Raw genomic sequence first — 24,789 nt, forward strand, 5'->3', positions numbered from 1 at the left:
GAAAGATGAATACAGGAGCTCTTTGAAAATATGCTATGTATCAGTAAAATCTCAAAGCTACTTTCAGTGGAAAAAGGCAGTCAAACTTTCATTTAAATTGATAATAAAATAAGAGATTTGTTTTGAATTTAGTACATCTTTACAGTCGTCCTTAATTCTGTCTTAAGTATGTTGAAATTCCAAGTTCTCGGTTGCAACTGAATGCACCATTATAGTCGCATTAGTTGAATGTTGTGTTCTGCTCTACAGTGATCCCACCTCCTGAATGGGTTTAATGTCATACAACCTTCATATTTCTATCATTTCTGGAGACACTGAGCTAAACTTTCCTACCAATAAAGTATGGCTTCTTTTAAACTTGATACAGCAGCCGGAAAAGTCAATGATTCCATTATAATAATTGACCAACTCATACAGTCATGAAAATACACTGCCCTTTTGAAAAATAGATATTGCAGAAGACAAATTGGTAATGTTGTGTGTCTTGCTGACTCCAGTCCTTCATTGTAATATTTTCTTCAATTGTGTCCTAAAATATTCTATGTTCTCTAAAGTATTCTGTACTGCTTATCTAAAAAGACACAATTTTTCTTGATTTTGTCAATAATAAATATGTAAATAATATCATGTAATGTATGAAGGAGACAGAGATGATTTGTGAGTTGAAAGCCTAAATATGGGGAGACTGTGGCTCAGCAGTTCTCTTGCAATTGAAGTTGCAGGTTTGAGTCCATCTTCCACCTGCCAAACAACGCTGCTCCGTCAGTTCAAGGTGCTTCAGTTCAAGCTGCCTACCGAACTCCATATCAGTGTGTGGATGTGTGCAATTGTGAATGCAACTGGGTCAATTTTTATGTGTTTTGAGTGGTAGATATGATTATAAAACGCTAATATATTCAGTCCTTTTATTTAAAAAAGCTGTAAACTTTCAAGCCCAAATATTTCCCACTTTATGTCTCCTTTGGTTAACATCCGACTTGGTCTTCTCTTGTTTGTCACTTACATGTTATGCTTGCTAATACTTGTTAGATTTGATCTCTGAGGGACACACAGTTACCAAAAGCTGCTGGGAAATACTGAGATGGAACAGCTGTATTTTTACTACCCTGAGAAATCGAGATTGAAAGCTTAGCACCCTTTGGCTGTGAAAACAGTGAGTAAGTGACATGGCAGCTGAGAGGTTCCTCTCAGCGGCTCCGCGGCTTTTGAGAGTCCTCTGCGGTGTTTTACCATATCGCTCTGGGCAAAGTGACGTATCAGATAGTTTCACTTACGACGCACGGACCAGAGTACATTTACGCTCCTAGAAAATTCATGTGCATTTCACAAATTTTGCATGTGCAAGGCTTTCTGGTTGAGCTGGTGCGCAACTCCAATCCATTTCCCCCATCTGAAGGGAAGCTAAATGGAAGCAGCAAGGGATTCAGGCTGGAGGCAAAAGTGAAGTAAAATTTTTCCAACATGGTTCTCCCTCCCATTATCATCATTTTTGCCATTTGTCCTTTGGTGCAAAAAATGAACAGTGCCACTGCCAGCTGATTTAGATTTTCTTCAGTGCCCTCTTCCAATAAACAAACAAAACAGCATTTAAGAAGGATTTCAGTGTATCCATATTTTCCTTTTAGGGGTTTGCAAGAGGATTCATGCTTTCTATTTTTTCTATATAAATAAAACAAACGTACAAACTGATTAACAGCAGCTTTTGTTGTTGATGTTTAGTTAATATATGACATGTGAGAAAAGTTTAATGAGTAAAAATACTTTTACATGACACGGCATACTAAATTTTTAAGAATACTTTGACATGTCAAAAATCATTTTGTTATCCGTGTGCTAACTCATTATCACAAGTCCTGACCTGACACAGGATCACGTAAGGATGTTTACACAAAAGGAAAAAAAAAAAGTAATTGAAATTGCTACAGGCAACCTCTTATTAAATGCAAAAGCAATTTTCATAGCTACTGTGATGCATAATTTAGTGACTGAAATGTGTCACCTTTTCTTTATTGGCTGAAGGATCATTTTAATCCTCGCATTGAATGTCTGATTGTTTATCCCAGATAACAAGCTTGTCAAGTGAATACTTTAAATCTAGGATGTAAACAATTACTCCCTGAAAGTGGGATGGATCTTCTGAGATTAAAACAAAAAAGCTGCGATAAAATGGGCTGCACTGACAGCTGAAGCCTAAGTTGTGGGTTTGTTGAAGCCCTGAAGAGTGCAAACGAGGACTTGCCTATCAAACCTTGAACAATGATGAATGAAGACCCATCAATGCTGCCACTGCTGAGTCCCATCATCGTTTCATTTCCTTTCTTCTCCTTCTGCTTTTTTCCTTCTATGACACCTCTGATTTCTAGAGTACCATTTCCACTGCTTCTGTTCAGATGCTTTTGTCATGTTCTCATGTCATCCCGAATCTTGATAGTTATTTTTCTGACCTCTTTTTTGGTCTGTAAGAATGCAACAACAGTGACAACAAAACCCACGTTCTGATTGCTCAATGCTGACCGTGCCTTTTGTTTAAGTTTAACAGGCTTGATTATGACAGTTGCCTTAAGAGAGATAACAGACATGACAGAGGAAATTTCAGCAACCACAGAGAAAACTGCAGCAGGCTGAATTTGAAGTGACATTTTTCATCTGACCTTTAATTATTTAAGGCCTCCATATTAATCTATTCTCTCTGTAGAGTCTTTCATCTGTAATCCTAAAGGTGCTGTACATGTCATGTTTTTAAACCTTTAGTTACTCAGCAGAAACAATGATCTCTTGTGATTATTGAAACTTATGATACAGTTTTTTACCTCTAGAAAGTCAGACTGTTTTCTATGAAAGGGATCATGGGTTTTGTAACAGAGGGATTTGCAAATGAAAAACTCTGGGAACTGATTATTATTGTTTTATTTACCTGAGGGTTTAAATGCCATAAGCAACTTAGTTGCCATCAATAAGAAGTTAAAAGAAGTAGAAAGATAAAAAAAACCCAGATAAAATTATGGAGTGTCCTGGTATTAGCCTTGGTGAAGGCCATGTCAATGCAAAAAAAGAGAAAAGCTAAGGAATTATGTACCTGACATTTATAGCAACATTTCACAAGCCTAAAATGTACTTTTCCAGAAACTGTCCACTTTAAATACTTTTATAAACTCTAAAGTTCATAAAAGTTTTATAAACCTTTATAAACTTTCAAACTGTTGCCATGTTTGCAATGCCTGGCTATTACACTGAAGCTCAGGATTATTTCCGGATATTGAAAGGACACAGTCTGAGAAAATAAAATGTTCCCCTCTAGTTTGTCACTAAATGAAAAGGAGTTGTAAAAAAGGTTATAACCAGTTAATTTTACCCTGCAGTAGATAACATTTGGGCACACTCATTTATTAAGAATGGAGATTAGTTAGATCTGGAGGCTGAAGGTGATGGCTGGTCTGAAAGGGGCACAACTAAAGCAGAAATTAATTCAGGTGAACACTATTTTAGAAAACCTTACGTCATTGTTACCTTGTATTGGGTGTTTATTTGCACAGATAATGGTGGATATTTACATAGGAAATGCTGATAGGAGACAGTTCTACACTGTCTTCCTGTATGAAACATACACAATGAATGGGTAACCTCATGCTCTTCAGGTCAGAATAATTGTCTAATATCAATGTGAAACAAAAATATAGCAATTTAGGAAAACACTAATATAGTGATTTTCATGCTGACATAATTTGAGGCAGTTACATCTAACTGTGAACCCCTAATGAACAGGAGGATAATTTTTCTAACACCCCTAACATGTTTGGTTCTTTGAGCCTTTTTTAGATTATTGCACCAACCTTCTTTTTCCATATCATTGACATTTCTTCCCCTTCCTTAAAAAAAACAATGTTGTTTACTGTTTACTTCAGGCCCAGGTTTTCAGGGAAAAAAATAAAAAAGGACAAATAGGTTTAATTAAAGACACTGTAGGTGGATATTTGCTGCTGTCCTGAATATGAAAGTAGACAATACCGTCATTACACTAGTCTGAGACATGGACAAGATGACTGTCTCAAGAATTTTATCTTGGCCAACAGCATGTCTAAGAGCCCAGCAGGAATTCAAATGTAAAACTGGTGAAGATCCTGATTCTGATAAAGACCCAAATTTCAACAATGTTGCACTTGGTGATGCACAAAGATAACTAAACCCAATCCCAAGCTTTTCCCCTTCATGCATGGTCTCGAGCAACAATGCAGCTTGATGACACTGTATAAGTTCAAATAGCTTCTTTTAAAATCCTTTGAAGTGATTTACTCCATCTCAGCTGAACTGTTACCTTGTAAGGGATTTGGTTTTGGAAGCAGATTATTACATATTTATAAAGAAAGTCATTTGAGTCTAGTGCTGATAGCAACACCTACATATACTTGTTTCCCTGAGTTACCTGCAATACTTTTCTTTTTTGTAAAGTGCTTTCAGATTATATTTTTTTGGAAATTGTACATTTATTTATAGTTGTTTTATTTCCCCTGCCTTTGCATGTCCATCCATCCATCCATCCATCCATCCATCCATCCATCCACCCACCCATCTATATGTAGATGGGAAAGCCTTTACCCCCCATGGAGGAAGCTCATTGCAGCTGCTTGTATCTGCAATCTCATTCTTTCAGTCACTGCCCAGAGGATGTGACTATCGATAAGTGTAGGAATGTAGAGCGGCCGGAAAATTGTTAAACAAGTCATCGCGTGTTTTTTAATCAAATTTCTCCTTTAAAGATGTTATCATGTATTTTTTGAGCAAAAAGCTTGAGGCGTATTTGAGAACACAAACAGAAAAATCTTGCAACAATAGAGGTTGACGAAGGTGGAAATGAATAGCTAGACTTCTCTCTTGCAGATCTTCAGTGATCATTTTACAGCAAAGACGCTGCAAAAAACTACTTGACCCTATAAGTATCTTTCATTGAGATGATCTTTTGAGACTCAATGATGGTTCCAGTTAGAATTGTTGCCTCACTCACTTATACAGGCTAACAGGCTTAATGAGCCCTGTACTACCAGTGAACAGCACTGTACTACCAACTTCATTACAGCTTGCAGCCTCACCATCACAATCAGCACCAGAAGCAAGAAAAAAACTCAAATGACTTGGTAGATACAAAGTGAGAAGGTTTGGATAAGCTAAAGTAGCATAAGTTCAGACTATCTGCAGTACCACTGTAGTGGCAAAATCTGTTACTATTTCAGGGGATACAAGCAGAATACAAAAAATCTGTTCAAAGTTGTTTAGTAGGATGACACACTCACAATCTTTAAATGTCTGAATTTTTTTCTGGAGAAATATTTGATGAAAAAGGCAATCACATATTTATTTAAAAATACCAAGTGTAGAATAGTGTTGGTGTTAACGTCAACTCTAGTTATCATGAATTGCTAATTGTTGCTGAAAGATTAAAGAAGTAATTGTTCTTTTACATCAATCTGGGGAGGATTATCAAGATGTTTTAAAATATCAGTAGTTCTTGCTTTGAGACAGCAGCCAGAAATGACTGTTCCAGCAAGTTCATAATGAGGTCATATAGTGGATTCTTCAGATAAAATGCTGAGAAAAAAGGAATCAAGAATAGAATAATGCTGTTGTACTGGTTCAGTCAATTCCAGACCTCAAGCCAATTAAAATGGTGTGGTGAGACCTTAAAGAGATGTGCAAAATGGATGGCCACAAACCTCAATGTACTATGGCAACACTATAGAAAGAGTTCCTTCCTAACAATGTGAGAAGCAGACATGGCCAATTTGAGTGTCATTACTCCCAGTTATTGCTGCTAAATGTGGTTTTACATGATCTTAAATGAAAGGGGGTACACAGCTTTTCACACACTAGCCCCGGATTCTGGGTCGCACACTTCAATAAGCGATAGGCTGTTGTTCATGTGAACTTGTATTTAACTTTTTACAGCCTGGGTAAGAGTTTTTTTTTCTTTTTAAGCACTTAACTAAAGGGAAAACATTCTGGAAGGGCAATAAACTCATAACTCTTGCTGTGGTTCCTCTTTAGTCCCATCTACAGTATGCGTGTGATGTGCACTGTGAGAAATCACGGCTCAGTGTCTCCAGGGAGACAGCAGCTGATATGAGAGAGACAGCCCCTTGGTTTCTGCATTTCTGTGTGGGTTTTCTTTCCACTGCTTGCATCTGCAGGACATTCCTCTTCATGTGACTCCTCAGGGGAACTAAACTTCCTCTGTCTGACTCCAAACAAATAAGCTTAGAGTGATGGTGTTGATGACAGATTAATAAATTTAGCTGTCAATGTTCCTAACATGTGGAAAAAAATAAGTTCTGATCCATGTTGACAGCTGAGATCCAGGCGACGTGGAACTGATGGGATCTCTTTGAACCCAACATAAACTAATATCTGCGGACTGAGGGCTTAGCTTTATAAGCAACACTTATAAAGCTAAGTGTTGCTGTCACATCTCTCAATCAAGAGATGTGACAAACAACTCTTGATTTGTACGTACAAAGTTCAGTTCCTGTTCAGTAGATTTTATGAGTTAGCCAAAACAAATCCTAAACGTAGTTGTTAGAGAGGCTCACTCAAAATAATCAGCTGTTTCGGTAATGAAGTTTTATACTTAGTAATAACGTTTTGTTGCAAAGGGTGCACAGTGGACAATTGATAGAACTGTTGCCTTGCTGCAATGAAGATATTTGTACAAATCCGTGTCGGGGACATTTCTGCCTTCTCATTGCTCATACACGGCTTCTCTCCTAGTACTGACTACCCTAACTGACTGTTAGATTTATTAGTCTCTCTAAACTGTTCTTAGGTGTGTGTGCGCGTGTGCATGGTCATTTTACCTGTGACTTTCTAATAATGGGTAGATCAAACCTTTTTTACTTTTTCCTCTTAGATTAAAGTGATATTGAAAAACTGAAATGTGTTTTGATAGCTCTTAGTTTCTTAATCACCTGTATTTCTGTAGCATGAGTGCTAGTTTTATTACTTATGGTCTGCAATTGTAACAAGATGATAGGTTCTTTTTATTTAATTACTATTAAGTATGAGTTTTTTGTTTGCTGTTGTACTTGTTTTGTTACATGTCTAATAAAATAGTTCAGTGTGACTTAATATTGTCAGCTGGAGAATGGGAGATAAAAAGCCACAGAGCCCATGTACGATTATTAAAAGCCGAACTAAAGGAATGTGGATTTAAGTAGATTTTACAGTGCTAATACCTCAACATCCTAAAGAAAAATCTCAAAATAAAACAGAGAAAATAACATGCATAATCCAAAATAGACTCTTTTGCAATCAGCTTTTGAAGGTGTGTGGACAGTTAATTAATAGATGTTATATCTGCTTCTACACCTACATACAAATGATATATTTAGGGACCCTGCTGCCAATAAACACAAGAACATATTTTAAGCATTGTTCAGTGCATTTATTCACTGCATCTGAATAAATGGAGTATATATTCATGTTGGATGACTGCCTCAAGGAACAGGGTGCTATCTGCTGCTGTCACCACCATTGCCTCAGAAAGGAAAGGTGATGTGTCCCTTTTTAGAAGCCATAAAAGGGTCCCTGCATGCTATTAAGCATGCATCAGTGCCCTCCTTTTTTATCGGCTTAAGAAGCAGGACATTGGGGGCACAGTGCCGTTAACTTGTGTTCCCAATCTCTCTGGTCAAGTGAAATCAACAACCTCAGTGGGGACATAAGTTTTCCCAGTCGATTCATGGTCTTATTGTTCAAAGTGTAGCCCTTCTTTCACTGTGGTGAACAGCTACTGAGGGTGGATTTAAAAAGAAATTTCATCCTTAGTGATATTAAACTACTTCCTAAACTCTTGATGCCAAGTAGTATGTCCATGCACAAAAAAAGCATATTTTTTGAAAATAGTCAAATATAACCTAAAGTAAAATAAATACGACAAACTTCACTGAACAACACTTCCATTTATGATGGACAGACATGAAAATGGAGAACTTATGTCAGAAAAATTAAATGTCATCACATCTTTTTAGCTAAAATGGGTCTAGCAAAGCTTAACCAGTATCAAAGAATGTATGGAGGCATTAAAACAAAACTGGTGGGCGCTGCGGTTGGGCGACCCGTGTATAGAGGCCTCAGTCCTCAAAGCGGAGAGTTCAAGTCCTGGGTTCGAGTCCTGGTCAAACCACATGTCTTCACCCTCTCTCACAAACCACAAATCTGTGTAACCATTCTCAGTTTTATTACCACTGGAGTCAATAGAACCTTTTAAAATGTGGTAACATACAAATCTATTGTAGATATTTTACTACACTGTGCAAACTGTCTGTCTGAATGACAGATGTTTCAATTTGCTCCAACTGCCAGCTGTCTGATGTATTTTTTGGTTTTTACTTTGCCTTGTGAAATACTTAACAAAATAATGTTTTGCCCTCTTTTGCAAATTTGTGACTGTGGATAAATGTTGAGAGAATATTATGTAACCTTATGTTTAGCAAATAACAAGAACACATGCAACCTTTTCAGAAAAAACCAAACTTGCTGAAAAGAAGTACAAGTCATTCAACATCGCTTTGGTGATTGTTTTATGGACATCTAACTTGTATTATGAAATTTGAAACAAAAGAGCACTCTAAAAATATGTTTTAAGCAATGCACACTACATTGCAAAATCAACAGGTAGTCTATAACTTTTGAGAGAAAATCTAGAAGTGAATCTAAAGGGAAGTTAAAAGACTTGGGGCTTTTACAAAGAACTCATCAGAAAACATGTCAGTTTCACCTTTTTGTACGGTTTTACCTCCTTGGTTTTATAAATCTCTAAAATGACTAATTTCTGAAGGCCTAGCCTCTACAGTGAACTCATTTTTCTCTGTCACTTCCATCAGACTTTTTTTTCAGTCTACAGCAGTACATGGCCTTGAGGTAAAAGCAAAGAAAAGTTCCCTTCAGGGAGGTAGGAGCAAGGAAAGAAAACTACACGTGGAAAACTTAGTGTGTTTGTAAAGTGGACAAGCAAGGTTGCTAACCTCTTACTAACTTGAGCAGCCATGTGTAACATGGCTTACAGCCAATCAAAAGCAGGAGCCATTGGACTGTTCAGCTCCCTGATCAAAGAGAGATTATGTGTTTTACTGTGCAAGCAGATGTAGCAATGAAGCAGCAAAAAAGGAAACCCCGCAGCCAAATTCTAACGAAATGAAGAAACTTCTATCCCAAGCTGAAAACTACTCACTTTGTGACTGGAATCAATTTTTATTGACATTGTGAGTAGGAAGAAGAGCCTGAGAAACAACAGCTTTTAGATGCGCAGAATTTTGTTAGTATTCCTGCTAAATATGTGAAAGAAGGATTTAAATCAAATCGCTTTTGATTACAGTTCCATAATGTAACACTTTGTAATTTTGGTATATTTCTTCAGTGGGTAAAAATTCCAAGACTATGAAAAATTAGTTTGTTTTGATAAAAATAAACTATTATGGAAGTATTTTTGAGATTTATTCTTCAGCTTTTTAAGTCGAACAGAATTTCTAGAAACTTCGAATTAGTAGTCCACTGGCTTTTGTTTCCCTGGTGGGAATATGACTTTACACAGAAGCTCATTTCTTTTAACCACTGGCCACCAGTAAAGGAGGGTAAAGGAAATCAGAAAGTATTAAAAGTTTACAGCAGCAAAAAAGTTGCATCTTGGCGTTAGCAAATGCCTCTTTTCCGCTTTGCAGAAAGGCATGGGTTAGTGCGGTTTGTTATGTTATTTTATGGTCTGGTGAATTAAGGGTAGTGTTTCCATGGACAGTTTGTCTCTCACTGGGCGGGCGAGGTTAACCCCAAACGGCTAATATTACGTCATACCAGTACAACAACAAGAAAGCAAAGTTATTGCCACAAGCAGTGATGTTTTCTCCACCCTAACTGTACTAGAGATACAACTGAAGGGGGATAGAAATGATGTAGTACGAGTCAGTTGCATGGGACGCTTCTACACTGGAGACAGACAGAATAATCCACTGAATCACACCGACCCCTGACGTACCGCCCAGTAGAAACGAAGCACAGATGAGAATAACTTTATGCATTTAAAAAAAAAAAGTTCCAGGTGCTTCTGAAATGAAGGATGACTATATGGAAAATTCCCTGTGATGCTGTGGGTCTGCTTTGCTTTCAAAGAGCTTAGGAATCTTGTTGGATTGGATGTACAGCACTCAGCGAGGATCTGACAGAAAACTGAAAATGGGTCATCAATGAGCGTTTAACCAGAATAACGAGACAAAAATTATTAGGATGATATAGAATCTACGTAGAAAATAGAAAGGATAACTCTCTGTAAACATTTATTTCTTAACATGGCATTTTCCCCCCACACTGAATAAATTCACACATCAAAGACTGGAAGTGTGATTATTCTACTGCAGTGGAAGTTGAATTTATTTTAATGCCTTTTACACATTTTTGCTAAAAGCGCCAACAGTTTGTTTAGCATCTGTGAAAGAGATCCTGTTGTTATCCTTTTTATTTTAGTACCTTCTTTAAAGGGAAAACTCGTGTAAGGAAGTCTCCATATAAATGTGACTAAATCAAGAGATCTAAATGAAGACTTTCAACCTCTTGTCATGAAGACTTGTTCTTGCTTTGATTAAACAGGCATATACAACATTTTCCACTATGTATGCCACATAGGTAATATTTATAGATTTTATTGGCGTCATATGTGGGTTTAAAAATTAGCCATTTGTCATTAGGAGTTATAACTATATTGATTTGAGCTGCCATAACAATTGATAAAATAATATTTATCATAAAAAAATAGAATTTAAAGGTAAGAAAAACATGGAACAAAACTACCATACAGAGAAAACAGCCAGTCCAGTTCACCAGATAATAGAACCGGTTCAGATTAATTCTGTTATTAAAACTATGATCATTATTCACAATGTGAAGCTACTAATCAAGACCGCTATTTACAGTTTAAATTAGAGGTCTCCACTCCCGTGCGGGTGAAGTCGTGCTGTTCCTCACACACTGGAGTCATTCATTTAAACTAAGCATCTTCCCACGGTGACACGCTGTTCCTGCCTGGCGGCCTCAGAGCGGCACGCTGTTTTCCTCACGCAGACAGAGCACAGGAGAAGGAAGTGTGCAGGCAGTCACCAAAACTTTGCACAAACAGACCACAACAGGCACTGACTCAAGGTTCCTTTATGTGTATACATGAGTTGACCAAAATATGTCAATGTGAGGAGAGAAGAATTTCCAGATGTAGGACAAATATTCCTGTTATGCTATTTTGTCCTGTCCATTGTCTGTGAAGCACAAACGAAACACAATCTAGGAGATCCAGTAACCTATTGCTTAAAGGATAGACTTAGAAAGATGTGTTGGAATAAAACTTGTCAGTATGAATACATTTAGCTTCTAAATCAAGCTTCATGATAATGTTCATACATAGGTTATATCATCATTTAACAACCTGATTTTCTACTAACTAATGAGACATTGATTTATCTAAAGATTTCAGCTTTTGTAGTAAATTTGCATAAACAAATTTTGGAATTACCCAAAATGACAATCTTCAGCTGTACAACACAAAATCCTCCATAGAATACTCTAATAGTATTCTATGGAGAAAGATTCAAATAGGTTTCTCACAAGCAACTATCCAGACTGTATATGACATTTACCTTACAACTATTGACATGTTCTCTGTACTGTCTGGCTTTTGGCTAAAAGAATGTGAAGACCTATTAACATGCTTAAAGTACACCGTCCCAGTCTGCCCCTCACACATCCTGCTCAGTGACATCACAAAGGCGGATTTGGAAATGAACAGATGCTACGGCTTTCTTCAAGCTCTAAGCACAAGTCATATATATACAGGACACTGTAAATATGTAAACGTTTTCTTATAAGCACAAGCTATAAAGTAAGGTCACTTTGCAAATTGTTGTCTTAGTGAGGCTGAATACAAATGCATACTACACATTTCTGATGTTTATTGGAAAAATATTTTGAAAAACATGGATCATTTTTCATCATCTTAACAAATATGTGTGATTTACTGTAGGTCTTTTACATAAAATCATCCAAAATATGTTGAACTGTTTTGGTTATGTGACTAAACGTAAAGACGTTAAAGCAGTATTAACACTTTAGCTAAGCCTAATGAAACAAAATAAGGTTATTATTATTATAGCAGAGAGCGCGTGCTAAAAAAACCAACTTATGCATTCTAAGTTTCTTTTCTTGTGAGCATAACTCATATAAATCCAAAAGTTGTATTTAGAACATCCACAGTTAAAATGATTTTCTTTAAGTGTCAAAAGTGTCAGAAGCTCAGCTAAGCTCTGCAATGTTGTCAGCGTCTTACAGCTTTACCCTAAAATACAGTCAAGCCTTCATGTGCCTGACTACCAAGATTAAGTCTTGTAGCTTTAAAATAGGAAGGCAGCAAAACAGAAGACAAGAAAGCAGTAATGTAGGGCCCCAAATAGCTAGTTTAAAAATGTACAGAATTAGAAATAAAACAATGGTCAAGTCCTGTTTAATACACTTTCATAACCAATTTATCAGCTAATACTAGATGATCAATAGGTTTTGACTGTAGTGTATAATAAATACAATTGAATTAGAGTGTCTGTAACTGCATCTACAATTAGTTTTTATTGTATTTGTCTTGTCAAGTGCCTTGATATGACATCTGTTGAAAAAGTACAATTCATTTGATACTTATTTGAAAGTTCACAGTAATTAAAGGAAAAAAAATTAAATATTATTTTGTGTGCTAGCTATTTGCATAGAGTAATTCGCTTTTAGTAGTCAGGAGTCAGAACAATGTAGGTGTAGAAAACTGGATTCCAATAGGCTTACTTAATGAGCCAGTAAGTCTGGGGCCTTGGTTCCAGTGGATATCAGCAATCTAAAAGAAATTAAACTTCAACAAAAAAGAACCATCTGTGTTGTTTTATCAGGTATAAGCATCGAACTGTCAGCAACATGCTGAATGTGCACAGTTAAACAATAAGCTACTCTGTAGAAGATATATTATATTTTAGTATTACATCAGTAGAAAAGTCAATGAACCAAGGAAATATGAAAAAAAGATTATTTAGGCTGTTATGTTACAGAGTGCACTTTGATACAATCATATAGATTGCTCATCCGTGGGTGGGAGAAGTGTGTGTTGACGTCTCAGGTGACTGGTTTACCAAAATGTTTTGATAGGTGTCAAAAAGAACATCCATTTTATGATGTTTGTGTTCCTAGCAGATCATTGCACTGGATCAAGCTGAGCAGTGTTACTCACTTTTACCTGTCAACTGTTGTAATCATTGCAAGTATGAGGATAGCAGCCTGCAGGGAGATTAATGATCCAGCAACACAAGCTGAAGGCTGCTCTCACAAAATGGATATAATGGAAACACTGAATTGATGCATTTTTACAGTGCTTTCAATCCTAAATATAAATGCAACTAAGATTTCCTTTGCTTAGTTTTAAGGCTTTTAAAGCGTTTCACTTACTTTCTTCATAAGCACTACATTACATTGACTGAGTGGCATCCAGTGATTTGACAGATCTTTTTTATTAGTCCATGACTACGCGTAATGCACCAAGCAGCGAGGCTCATTCACATCCTTTATCAGAAATTGCACCAAACTCAAATGTAATCTTTTTTCAGTACATGTTATAAAATTTGGACATTTGTGTATAAATAATCTCAGAACTTGCTTGAATAGTGCTCCAAAATCTATCTGTAGTGAATTGAATTTAGTGAATTTAGGCTTTGAACCACCACTTTATGTGCAATCTCAGCCATCTTAGATCAGCTTTATTCCAGATTATATAATTCTAAAGGACAGTCTGTAAGATTAGGAACAACAGCAACCCCATATATCAAAATGCATGTGAAGAACGTTTGAGTTCTCTGGACTTGATAAACTACTATACAAGTACAGGCCATTGAGAGAGTGAAAGTAAAAACACTAATGGGTAAAATCAACTGGTGATGTGCAAAACCAATCAATCAATTTTAAACTGATAATTAGGTCACTAAAGAATTAACAGACTAAAATTGTACAAGAATAACCTTTTTAGATACTCGGTTTACTTTTTTTGTTACTTCAAAATTCATAAAGTCTTTTCTATACTTTATCAACCTTTTAAAGGCTGCGTAGGAACCCTGAACCCATCTTGTGTGTGTGGAAAAGTAAAGACTCTAAACATATAGCGGCGCTAACGTGTGTAGGCAGAGAAATGATGCACGGAGCCACTAAAAGCTCTGTGCTCCATCTTTGGTTTCTCCGTCAGCGTGAGCGAGAATGCGCCTTCTCACTCTGTTCTCCAGATAGAGCTTTGATTTCTGAAGGCAACATACCACTAAGCCCGCAGTCATTCCTCACATGTTCAAAATTATATCAACAGCTCTGAGACACATGCACACCTACATCTGTTCGTAGGCACTCACGCAAACCTGTAACTGCTCTGAGGTGCACATATTTGAATGCAATCACATAAAGCTCATGCACACAACCACAAAGGAGGGCTGCAGCTCTGCCTTCACCAGCTACATGCTGCAGCAGCGTGAGTGGGTTTGTGGGTGACTGAGAGCAGAAGAGAGGGGAGGCAAAGCAAGACAGACTGACCGGGGGCCAAATGAGGCAAAGGGAGGTGTGACAAACACACGGTGGCAGAAAGCATGTGGGATGGAAGATGTTTGTCTGCCTCTATGCAAGAACAGAGGAGTGGGAGTAATATAGTGACAGTGATGAATATAGTGGAAATGCGTTAATGACGGAAATGTAATAAAGAATATACGGGTTTATTAGAAATAAAGAGAAAAGAGCGAATGCATTCACTCAGTGTTTGGTGTACAATCAGATCAGGTTTGCTCAGCCTTAAGCGCCAGTAAACCGGTGGTCCGCTTGCAGGTCTTAAAGTAATAAAGGTTCATATGGCTCTGCAAGCGTGCCTCTCCCCGTGTAGATCTGCATAAGCTCGCCTCAGGATTTAGCAAAGCAGAACGAGTGTAAATACAGCAGCAGCGGAGTCAGCATCAGGAGCAGACATGAAGCAGCCACCACACTAAAAAAGTTAGACAGAGCCTCAAGGAGCTTAGGAGGGAGGGAGGAGAGGGTAAAATATGAGTAGTGAGGGGAAGGAGTGAATGAAGAAAACAACAGAAAAAAAGGAGAAGAAGCAAGACTGGAGGCAATGAAGGAAATGAAGCGATGGAGGACAGGAGAGGATGGGGAAGGGTGGGGTTGCTGATGATATGCAGGGACTTGTTTCTGTCTTAACAAAAATTAATCCCAGGATCACTGGAAAGAGCCTTGAATTTTCTTTTGAACTTATTATTTGCATAACATGGCTGGTTCAAGCAGGAAGACTTAGAGACCTGTCAACAAATTACGGACACACACACACAGACCTACTACTGTACAATGGGACAGCTGAGAATCCTAAACCATAAGCTTCATCTGTCACACTGATTGACAGCTCTGAAATAAGCTCTTCCACCACGTCAGCTCATTAGCACTTGATGCTGTGACACATACTCACTTTAGAGCCCTGCGGAGTTTGTGAGTCAGAGCAAAATGAACCAGCAAGCAGCACAAAAAAACACCAAGAACTTCAGATTTATTTATCATTACTTCTCACATTTGCCACTTTCTCTTAGCTCTTACCGTCTCATTTCTTTTCAGATTGACAACCAATCACTTGAACACATCTGGCTGCCTATGAGAGATTGGACCACAAAAGTAATTTAAGTTATCAGTCACAAATCTACTACAGACTAGATTTTTTCATCTCTTAGCACACAGAACAGTAGCGAAGCAACCAGGTTATGTCTGTGTTGAATTTGTTGTAATGTCATTTCTGGATCATTACTTCAGATGTGTTGTGGGATTTTCCATCAGGAAAATGTTTCAGTATTATTACTCCTCAAACTTTTGCCAAATTTCTTACATTAATATTATAACTTTAATGTTTTTCTTTGATGTTTTACAGTGTCTCAGCAACATAAGTAAACCTCCTATTACACAAATATGAAGTAGAAGGAAGACAGGTACAGGGTTCTTACAAATAAAAAACTGAAACATTTGATGTGCATCTTTTTTCTGATACTAATAAATAAAGCCTTTATTTGAAGTTGTCAAATGTTTGGTAGGAAGCATTTGTGAATAATCAGCATTATGAAGACCAATAGACAGATAAGACAGGTCAGGCATAAAAAGGTGAAGAAGTTTAAAGCAGGTTTAGGTTATAAAATAAAATCACAATCAATAAACACCTCATGGAAATCTGTTTATATCATCATTAAAAAAAATTGGAAGAATACTGCAGGACCTATAGAAACCTGCCAGTAAATGGCTATCCACCTAAACTGACAGATCAGCCAACTCTAATCTGAGAAGACGCACAGAAGCTCAAGTTTACTCTGGAACAGCTCAGGTGGGACAATTTATTGACATGACAGCTATTAGTTAACTCCACAACGTAGAAATCAGACTCAATAATTTAAAAAAGTAAAGAGGAGCCTTGTATGCAACTTGCCATGAGTCGTGTAGAGGACACAACAAATATAGAAGACAATACGCCAGCTGGATGTAACATTCAAATTTTTGTTGATTGTAATGCAAAATGTGATTCTACTCAGGGAGCAGAGTAAAAATGTATGTCAGATTTAATGGTTTTAGTTTGTAAAATGTTTTGAAGAGTCTGTATATCTCCACTCATACTTGCACAACTTTTTATTGAGCTGTCACATGAAATCCCCCCAAATTACCCTGAGGTTTGTGGAAAAATATGAAAAAATACAAGTGTTTATGTACTTTTTAAAAGAAATAAACAAATAAATTCAAAAATAGGGAGACGGTAAAATGAAAATCAGACCCAACCATGAAAACTCCAGTTCGTTCATACTTAATACTGATATGCTGTGTTCAGTTATTTAATTATGAATATTTATATTGATAGACAGAATTTTAAACTTACTCTCACACACAATCAGCTTCTTGATTTTGTATAACCAACCTCCAAAAGGGGTAGTTAAGCTGCCCCCAAATTGATGCAAATGACATTTTAATGATGCATCAGGCACTTTCAAAGAAGCAGTGATGAGATATTCTCTTCTTCTCCAAATCTTGACTGGGAGTGACTTTAATGCACCTGATTTTCTAAAAACAACCAAACAATCTTGGCAGCAGCTCCTTAAAGCTACATTAATTTACTACATCAAAGTGAAATACTAAGGTAGAAGTCTCCAAAATACATGAGACTAATTCATCTGCATGTGTAGAGAGGGAATCTGCTCATCAGCTGAGTATGGAAATAACTCACCTTCCTACAGTATGTACTGCTGTTTAGCACTTGTTGACATTTTTGCTCCTGAAACATCCCTTTCTGCCTAAGGGAAGCTTTCCTTTTCCTTTAATGTGAGTAAAATCATAGTGACAGTGTGGCTGAAAGGAAACTCCAAAAACAGGATGGTTGAAGGGTGACCAAGAAGTCAAAGATTAATCAGGGTGAGTCAGGAGTCACATAGGCAGATGAGCTAATCTATTTTCCTAATCAGTAATACAATAAGAAGTCAGCAAAGGACAGAAATTGTACAATTTGCAGCTTGACCAATCCTGAGTTATCACCAGATTCACAGTTGGCTAATATCAGTATCACTGGTGTTTAAAATAAACAAGATAAGTAATAAGGTATTCATGAGGAAATAGTACTTTCTACCAAGACATGTCTGCCCTTTAGGTTGCAAGAGAGCAAGATTTTAAGCAGATAACAGGAAGGCAGGACGGAGCAGCAAAAGTGCTCTGTTTAATCCTTTGGAGCTTTGAACCTCTGTCAGTCATAAAAGTAGAGAAAGAAGAAACACTTGCACTGGTATGAGTCAGAAAGTTAAAAAATAGCCCCAAATGCCACTGGTGAGTTGACTGAAGCGTTGGCTTGGAAAGCTCTCCTCCTAGATTTGGGGCAGATTCAAAGTCTGGGAAGTTCAAAGCCCGAGGCTGGGCAATGTTCAAAAGAACCACAGCCAGCCAAGGAAGTTGAGGGAAAATGAGGGGAACCACAAACAACTTACAGCAACTCGTCCCTCAGCCTGCAGAGAATGAGGTGGCAAACAGCAGGGAAAATAAACCTTGTGCTCAGTGAGAGGTGCTGAGCAAGAGTTTTGCTGACAAAACTGAAGGTGACATCCGCAGTACTAGTTGCATCAATAATACAAAATGTGGGAGCGCATTTTCACCAAAATGAAAAGGATGCTCTGAGACGTTGGCAAGATTACAGCTGCTGTGTTCACCCCTGAAGCCCAATGGATTGGAGTTTTGTTCCACGCTGAGCATTAACAATGTAAAAATGATACACTGTCATCATGATTTTATACATACACTTTCATGCTGAAGAATGGCAAAACGTTCTGACAATTAAACAACAGATGTGATTTTCTTAGTGAAACAAGCCACATCTCTGCCCTTGAAAGGTGTCCATTTGTTTTTTTTTCACAACACAATCCCTTTCAGTGGAAATAATTGAACCACAACTTCACTTTGACAAAATAAAACCATGCAAGCACTTTGTTTAGATGTAGGGACAAAGAGAGACAGAAAGAGATAGAAAGAGATGCTACAAAATTAATATGTTGTAAAAAAAAATAACACTTTCTCAAAAACATATGTCTGAGTGTGGTGAAGGACTGACTCCAGCTGCAGAAACTATTCTACAGATTCTTGAATGGATGTTACTTCAAAATTTTTCTTAAGATTGCAATTATCCATGCTGCTTGTGCACCATTTTTAATAATTTTTTTCTTCCACTCGCCTTTCCATCAATATTAGACATAGCACTTTGTAAACATGTAGATGATGTTCAACGTGATGATATTTTAATGTACTAAAATCCCGATTTCATTATCCGTCCATGAACACAATTTTTAAAGCCATTGTGAGAACACAGATCCACTCCTTGTTCCTCTACATCTGATAAAACCACTCATGTACTGCGGTTAACAATTGTTATTCTGCCTTAATCCACATATTTGTTCTGGATAATATTAATAACACAATTTTAATGTCTTATTTTTGGTTGCTGTTTCAAAATCTTAAAGATGCATAAAGTAGTTCCTAAAAAAGATATTCAAAGTCTAAACACAAACAAAGCCAGTCACCCATATAGAGCGTTCATGCGCTCTGCAAACACTAAAGATAAAAGTTGGTCGGTGCCAGCTCACTGCTTTAGGCCTTCAGTGGTGGAATTAGCTCATGCTGTTGCCTTCCTCTGTTGTTTTTCAGCCTGATTCAGCAGTCCCGGTTTTTACACGTGAAAGCTCAGCGGCCACAGGGAATGCCAGCTCAACGACTATCATTATGAGGGCCCTCCCTGTTGGACTCCATCTCTCTTTCCTCTCCCAGCAAGTAAACCATCCAAATAATCTCTTCTGATTCTCTGTTTGTGATCCGTCTGTCTTGCTTACAGAAACATTGTTATGAAAGCAAAACAGTCGGTTAACGTTGTGGCTTACTGTACCATCCTAACACAAAGATAAAGGGTACATAATGGGGGAGGCGGTTCTGTACACTAAAGGGTATACTGAAGGACTAACCTTGAGCTTGTCAAAGCGATCTGTGAGCGAAGACACCTGGTGGTCTCTATGACGACCCACCAACTTGCAGAGGGCACAGATAAGCTGGTCATCCACCAAGCAGTACATGTTGACCTTCTCGTTCTCGTGTTCCAGGCAGGTCAGGCCCCGGAGGTGAGTGTCTGGTACTGGCTCCACCAGGCGGTGGCTGGTGAAGGGCTTTTTGTTCGGGTGTGTTGCACGCAGGCATCGGTCGCAGTACGACACCTCACACGTAACACACGTCTTAACAGCCTCGCGAGGCGGATCCTGTTCACAGAACTGGCAGCTGATCCTTGGATCCATCTTCGCCACAACAGCTGGGCTGTGGTTTGCGTTTGTGTGGTTGGCGTGATTGGTGTGGTTGGGGTGCGGGTGGGAGTGGCTTGAAGTGGCTGGGCTGCCACGGGCACTTCCTCCACCTGTTCCACCGCCGCCGCCACCGATCGTTCCAGCTATCGTGCCACTAATGGTGGCGGTGTAGGGCCGCTGCGTCTGCAGCCGCCGGCTCTCAGTGGGGGAGTTGGGGCCGCTGAGGGAGGCCTTTTGAAAGCGGTCAATGATGTTTTGCAACGTCACATTGCGCTTAAGGCCCTCCAGGCCGCGGTGATTCAGCGTGATGACGTAACGACACGTGGGGCACTGAAAGGCGGAGATGGACTCGAGGGGTTTGCTGGTGGAGCAATGAGACACCAGGATGCGGTGGGCACAGTTAAAGCAAAGGCTGTGGGCACAGGGCAAGAGCAGAGGATCTTCAAACAACTCCAGGCAGATCGGGCACGTCAGCTCAGACTCCAGTGTTTCCATCTTCAGTTAAACCAATCTAAAGGTGACATCAAATCCCACGGAAGCTGGCCAGTTACCTACAAGAAAAGAGAGGAGAAATTTACTGCTAGTGTTGTTATAAAGATTAATTTCCTTTTTGTTAATAGTGTCTTTATTAACTAATCTGTAGGTTTGAATATGTTGTTTGGAATTTGTTTATAAGTTGTTTATGCATTACATTGTATTTTTAGTTCTTTGTTACTAGCAGGCCTGATATTAATTTTCAAAACTTTGTCTTTCCTACAACATGTTTGAAGTTTCAAATTTCATGTCAATTTTAGATGAATTCCAAAGGAGTATGCAGAAATTTTGTTGTACTTTTTTTAGTGTAATGTAGTTGACTGATAAATTTATGGACATTAGTCTAAGTTGATGTTCTTTTAACAACAACTAAATTTGTTAATCCTTTAAGTCTTGGGCTATACTTTAAGAATCTGTTTACAGCACATCTGCTGTGAGATACTGGGTGCAGGTAACTGGAACCCAGTGAGGATTTAGCACAGCTAACATTTGCACTTTCTTGTATAGGTGAGCTATAAGTCCTTCTGTGGGCCCAGCTTATTTGTTCAAACCTTTTCCATGTGATTCTTCTTTTAGAGTTGTATAAAAAGCAATGACTGAACCAACTGGGAGAAAAAGGATAGAGGCTAGCTCATGTTAGAAGAGAAATAAAAATCAATACAGAGGAAAACGAAAGAGAAAAGGAGAGATACATTGTCAACAGTCAAAGGAACAGAGACATGCATGTATAGAGAACATTCGCCTTTTTTAACACACTCACTCTACAGATTACATATCTTCAAGTGAAATCAGCTTGACTTATTGAGCAATAAACATTTAGCTACATGGAAAATCAAACTATCAAACGCAAGATTACAACAACAAATTCAAACAGAGCAGCTGAACAAACACAAGGTCTAAACTCAGTAGGAAAATTGATTTCACATCTTTTCCCTAAATCTCCAAGATTTCTCAGCACTTTCTAGCCTGCATATCAAGCTGCCTTACCCTCAAGGTGGCCTTAAAAATCACTGATATGTGAAATCAGTAATAACTCCTTTCCACAACACTGCCACCTTGCTGATTTAAGGCCATAGGTGAGCAGTTTGTAGACCTGCTCTATCTTTTAAAAGAAACCAAGCAGGCACTGTGAAACAGCAGTAATAAACCAGATGAAAGACAGTGACAATTTCATTACGTTTCTAAATTAATGATAGCATCTGTCTCTCTCGTGCAGAATTCACCCTTGAGTTGCTTTTCAGTTGCATAACTGAAAAACCAAAACATGTTTTAAGGTCATGATAGAGAAGAAAAACAGATGATTTGAATCTAAGACTTTCTTAGATGCACAAAATGTTGACAGGTTAAAACAAATGTTTAATTTATGCAGTGGCAGAGTCGGCAAGACATCATTTAAGATGCTTAAAAACAGTCAATCGATTTTAAGACACTTTAAACAGCCAAGGGGACTAAAAAAGATATTTTTCATATTTTACATGTTAAAGCATTTCATTTGAATGTCTTATTAAATATGCCTATTCACACACATTTTTTGACATTCATTTATTGTTTTACTGAGTTAAATGTGCTGGTTTATTGCACATATTGTTTATTGTGCAGTTAAAATGACTTCATGTGCTGACAGGAACAGATAATCAAATTCGCAGCTTGTTTTCCACACATCTGCATTGTCCTTGTCTTCTATTTTGTTTCCATACTGAGAAGTGATGAATTTCCTGAGGTGGCCCATTTGCAGCCCAGCGATTTCACTGAATATCTAAACACAAATAAACTCAGGAACCGGAGAAAGGAACTGCTGAAGACCGGTTTGCATAAAGAGACAAACAGAGCTAAAGAAGCCAAGACTCATTTGTGCTAACTGAAGTTTCCTTTTGCTGTAAAAGAAAGAGACTCTAAACTCTGAGCTGTAAGAGTGAACATGATTTGTTTATGCTTGTAATGTTTTGAAGAGAACGGTTACCGCAAGCAATTGCACTGCTACAATTTTACAGTCTTTAAAACAGTATAAATCCCTACCTTTTGAAAATCATGCAGATATCATGGTAATAAAAAGGAAAGAGCACCGTCCTTGTGCAAATACGACTACTTGTTTTTGAAGTTGCATGGAGGCTAAAGGTCGCTGTATATTTTTTTATTTTGCTGTCTTTGCAGACACACAATATCCTCCTCCAGTATTCACCTTGGCTGAATTTTATCAGATGCTTTATATGATTGTTATCAAGAGGCTGCCTCTGTTTGGCACAATGAAAGTGAAGGTTCAGAAGCCGACCTCCACTAACAGAGCCAGCATAAGGTTCGGCTCATCCCAACAAAAGGTCTAATTTGTCTGCAGTTTATCAGACAGCTGATAACCAGAGGCAGACAAAATGAAATAATCAGAGGAGTTAGATGTGAAGGCAGAGGCAATGTCATGTCAGCACAACCTCTTAAAGCAAGTAACTTGTGCATCACTATATGTCCACTGCAAATGAGATGTTATTGTCCACATGAGTATTAACACCTTCAACTTGTGAAATTAATTTGAACTGTACAATTTTTCTTTTTTTTATTAATAAAAAATAATTTTGCAAAGCATATTTTGTGAAGACTAGTGAGAGTTTTTGATAAAGGCAATATGGCTTGCCACCAAGGACATCATAATGTGTTAGGCTTCAAGAGCAAGCACTTGTAAAATTTGTTAGTTCTGTCAGTAATGTGTCAGCAACTTTCCTATGGCTTTTCTGCACTACAGATAGTGCAGCATTTTGGGTACTGAATAGATAAACACAAATGGTGAGAGAGTGACAGGAAGGATACTAAAGACAACTCACATAAACACTGTAGGCATATTGCCATTGGCTGTTGTTTATTTTGTAATAGATCAGCAAGTTACATGTCGAAAGTCATTGTTTGTTGCACAACAGGCTTTATGGTTGGCAGGTGTGGGTTGTACGGGATTTAAGAGAAATAGCCCAGGGTGCTAGTAATCCAGGAACACCCACTGGTTAATAGAAACTTTTGCTACACAACCTAAAATAAGGATATCTAACTGATTTCAAGTATTGCAACTTTCTCTTATGCAAATTCCATAACAAATGCTAAAAAATACATTGAGGTCACTATTTTTATGAGACTGACAGCAACAACTCATCTGCATATGACTCCCACCTGAGTGACCTGTCTGCAATAACAAGACACAAAAGTGACATTCATTAAGTGCCGCTAAACACCAGCTCATGCAGAACGTTATTAAATCAAGTGAAGTTTACTATGAGGAAAAGATGTTTTCAGCAAACAGTATATCATCAATGAAATGTATAAAGTGGGCCTATTTAATTTTTTTGCTAACTAGAATTTGATGAATCTGAAAACTGCTTTCCAAAATTACACACTTTGCAGTAAATCTGTGCCAAGAAGCTAAAGATAAATTATAACGGCCATCAGATCAACAGAGAGCAAACGACCACTTTACAGTTCCAAGGTTAACTCAATCAAGTTTGCTGGGCCTTCCGATGTTAATGTGCCTGTGTTTAACGGAGCATGGTGTTATAATTAACACCAAGCTTTAACACACCATCACAGAGCCCATTAGGCTTCAGCTATGTCACCCTGGGGAAACGGTATAGGCTATGATGGGAGCCACTTCGGGGCTGAATCACTGGCCTCATGCCAGACAGAAAGGCTGCTCTGGGGTCTAAGTGGCATGGACAACACTTTATAAAACTATAATATTTACAAAGAAAAACGGTTTTGTTCATTCATATGTTGTTATAATGAAGTGCTGCCACTATGAGAAAATGCTACAGATACCAGAGAGAGAGACAGAGAGAGAAATCTAAATAGATCAATGTTTTCTTTGATATAAGGCCAACTTTTAAAGCCAAACATTTATCTTAAAAATGACTTTTTTTGATGGTTGATTACTTAGATCTTTAAAAACCAAACTAAGAGTCTCTGACACTTTTACAGTTCCTCTCTGCATAGGCTTTCGTATCCACTCCTGGTTTGCAAGACACAACCCTAGGGAATGCTCCAGAAGAGAAGATATTCATGTTGTTCTTTCTGCTGCTTAGTAATCTTGCAAATAATAAAAGCATAAAAGAAGCTGTTTATCTACAAGCTCACATTCACAGTCCCTTGGCTGTGTGTATGTATGAGTCTGAATTCAATGCTGCAAAAAATGCATCCGTCACAAGCAGTGAGACTCATGAAACAAAAATGATTATCCCTGAGTAAACAATCCGCTGGCGAAAACCAAATTGCTCCCCAATGAACTTTAATCATACAGCTGCAGGGCCATGAGGGGGTGGCTGATGGACACTTGATGAAGCAGGAACATTGAAACAAAGCACCACACTTTGAC

General features: G+C 37.9%; 1 protein-coding gene across 5 annotated transcripts in view; it reads right to left on the bottom strand.

The window, feature by feature from the left end:
* mid2 (midline 2) overlaps positions 1-24,789 on the bottom strand; it is a 154,311-nt gene that overhangs the window by 53,400 nt on the left and 76,122 nt on the right. For all 5 annotated transcript variants that reach the window (XM_028008933.1, XM_028008931.1, XM_028008930.1 and 2 more), the window contains one exon: positions 19,584-20,464. In XM_028008933.1, coding sequence (XP_027864734.1) covers positions 19,584-20,408 — 825 coding nt within the window. In that variant the 5' untranslated portion in view covers positions 20,409-20,464. The remainder of the gene's footprint in view (positions 1-19,583; positions 20,465-24,789) is intronic.

This window comes from Xiphophorus couchianus, chromosome 23, assembly GCF_001444195.1.
Source record: "Xiphophorus couchianus chromosome 23, X_couchianus-1.0, whole genome shotgun sequence".
Lineage (NCBI taxonomy): Eukaryota > Metazoa > Chordata > Actinopteri > Cyprinodontiformes > Poeciliidae > Xiphophorus > Xiphophorus couchianus.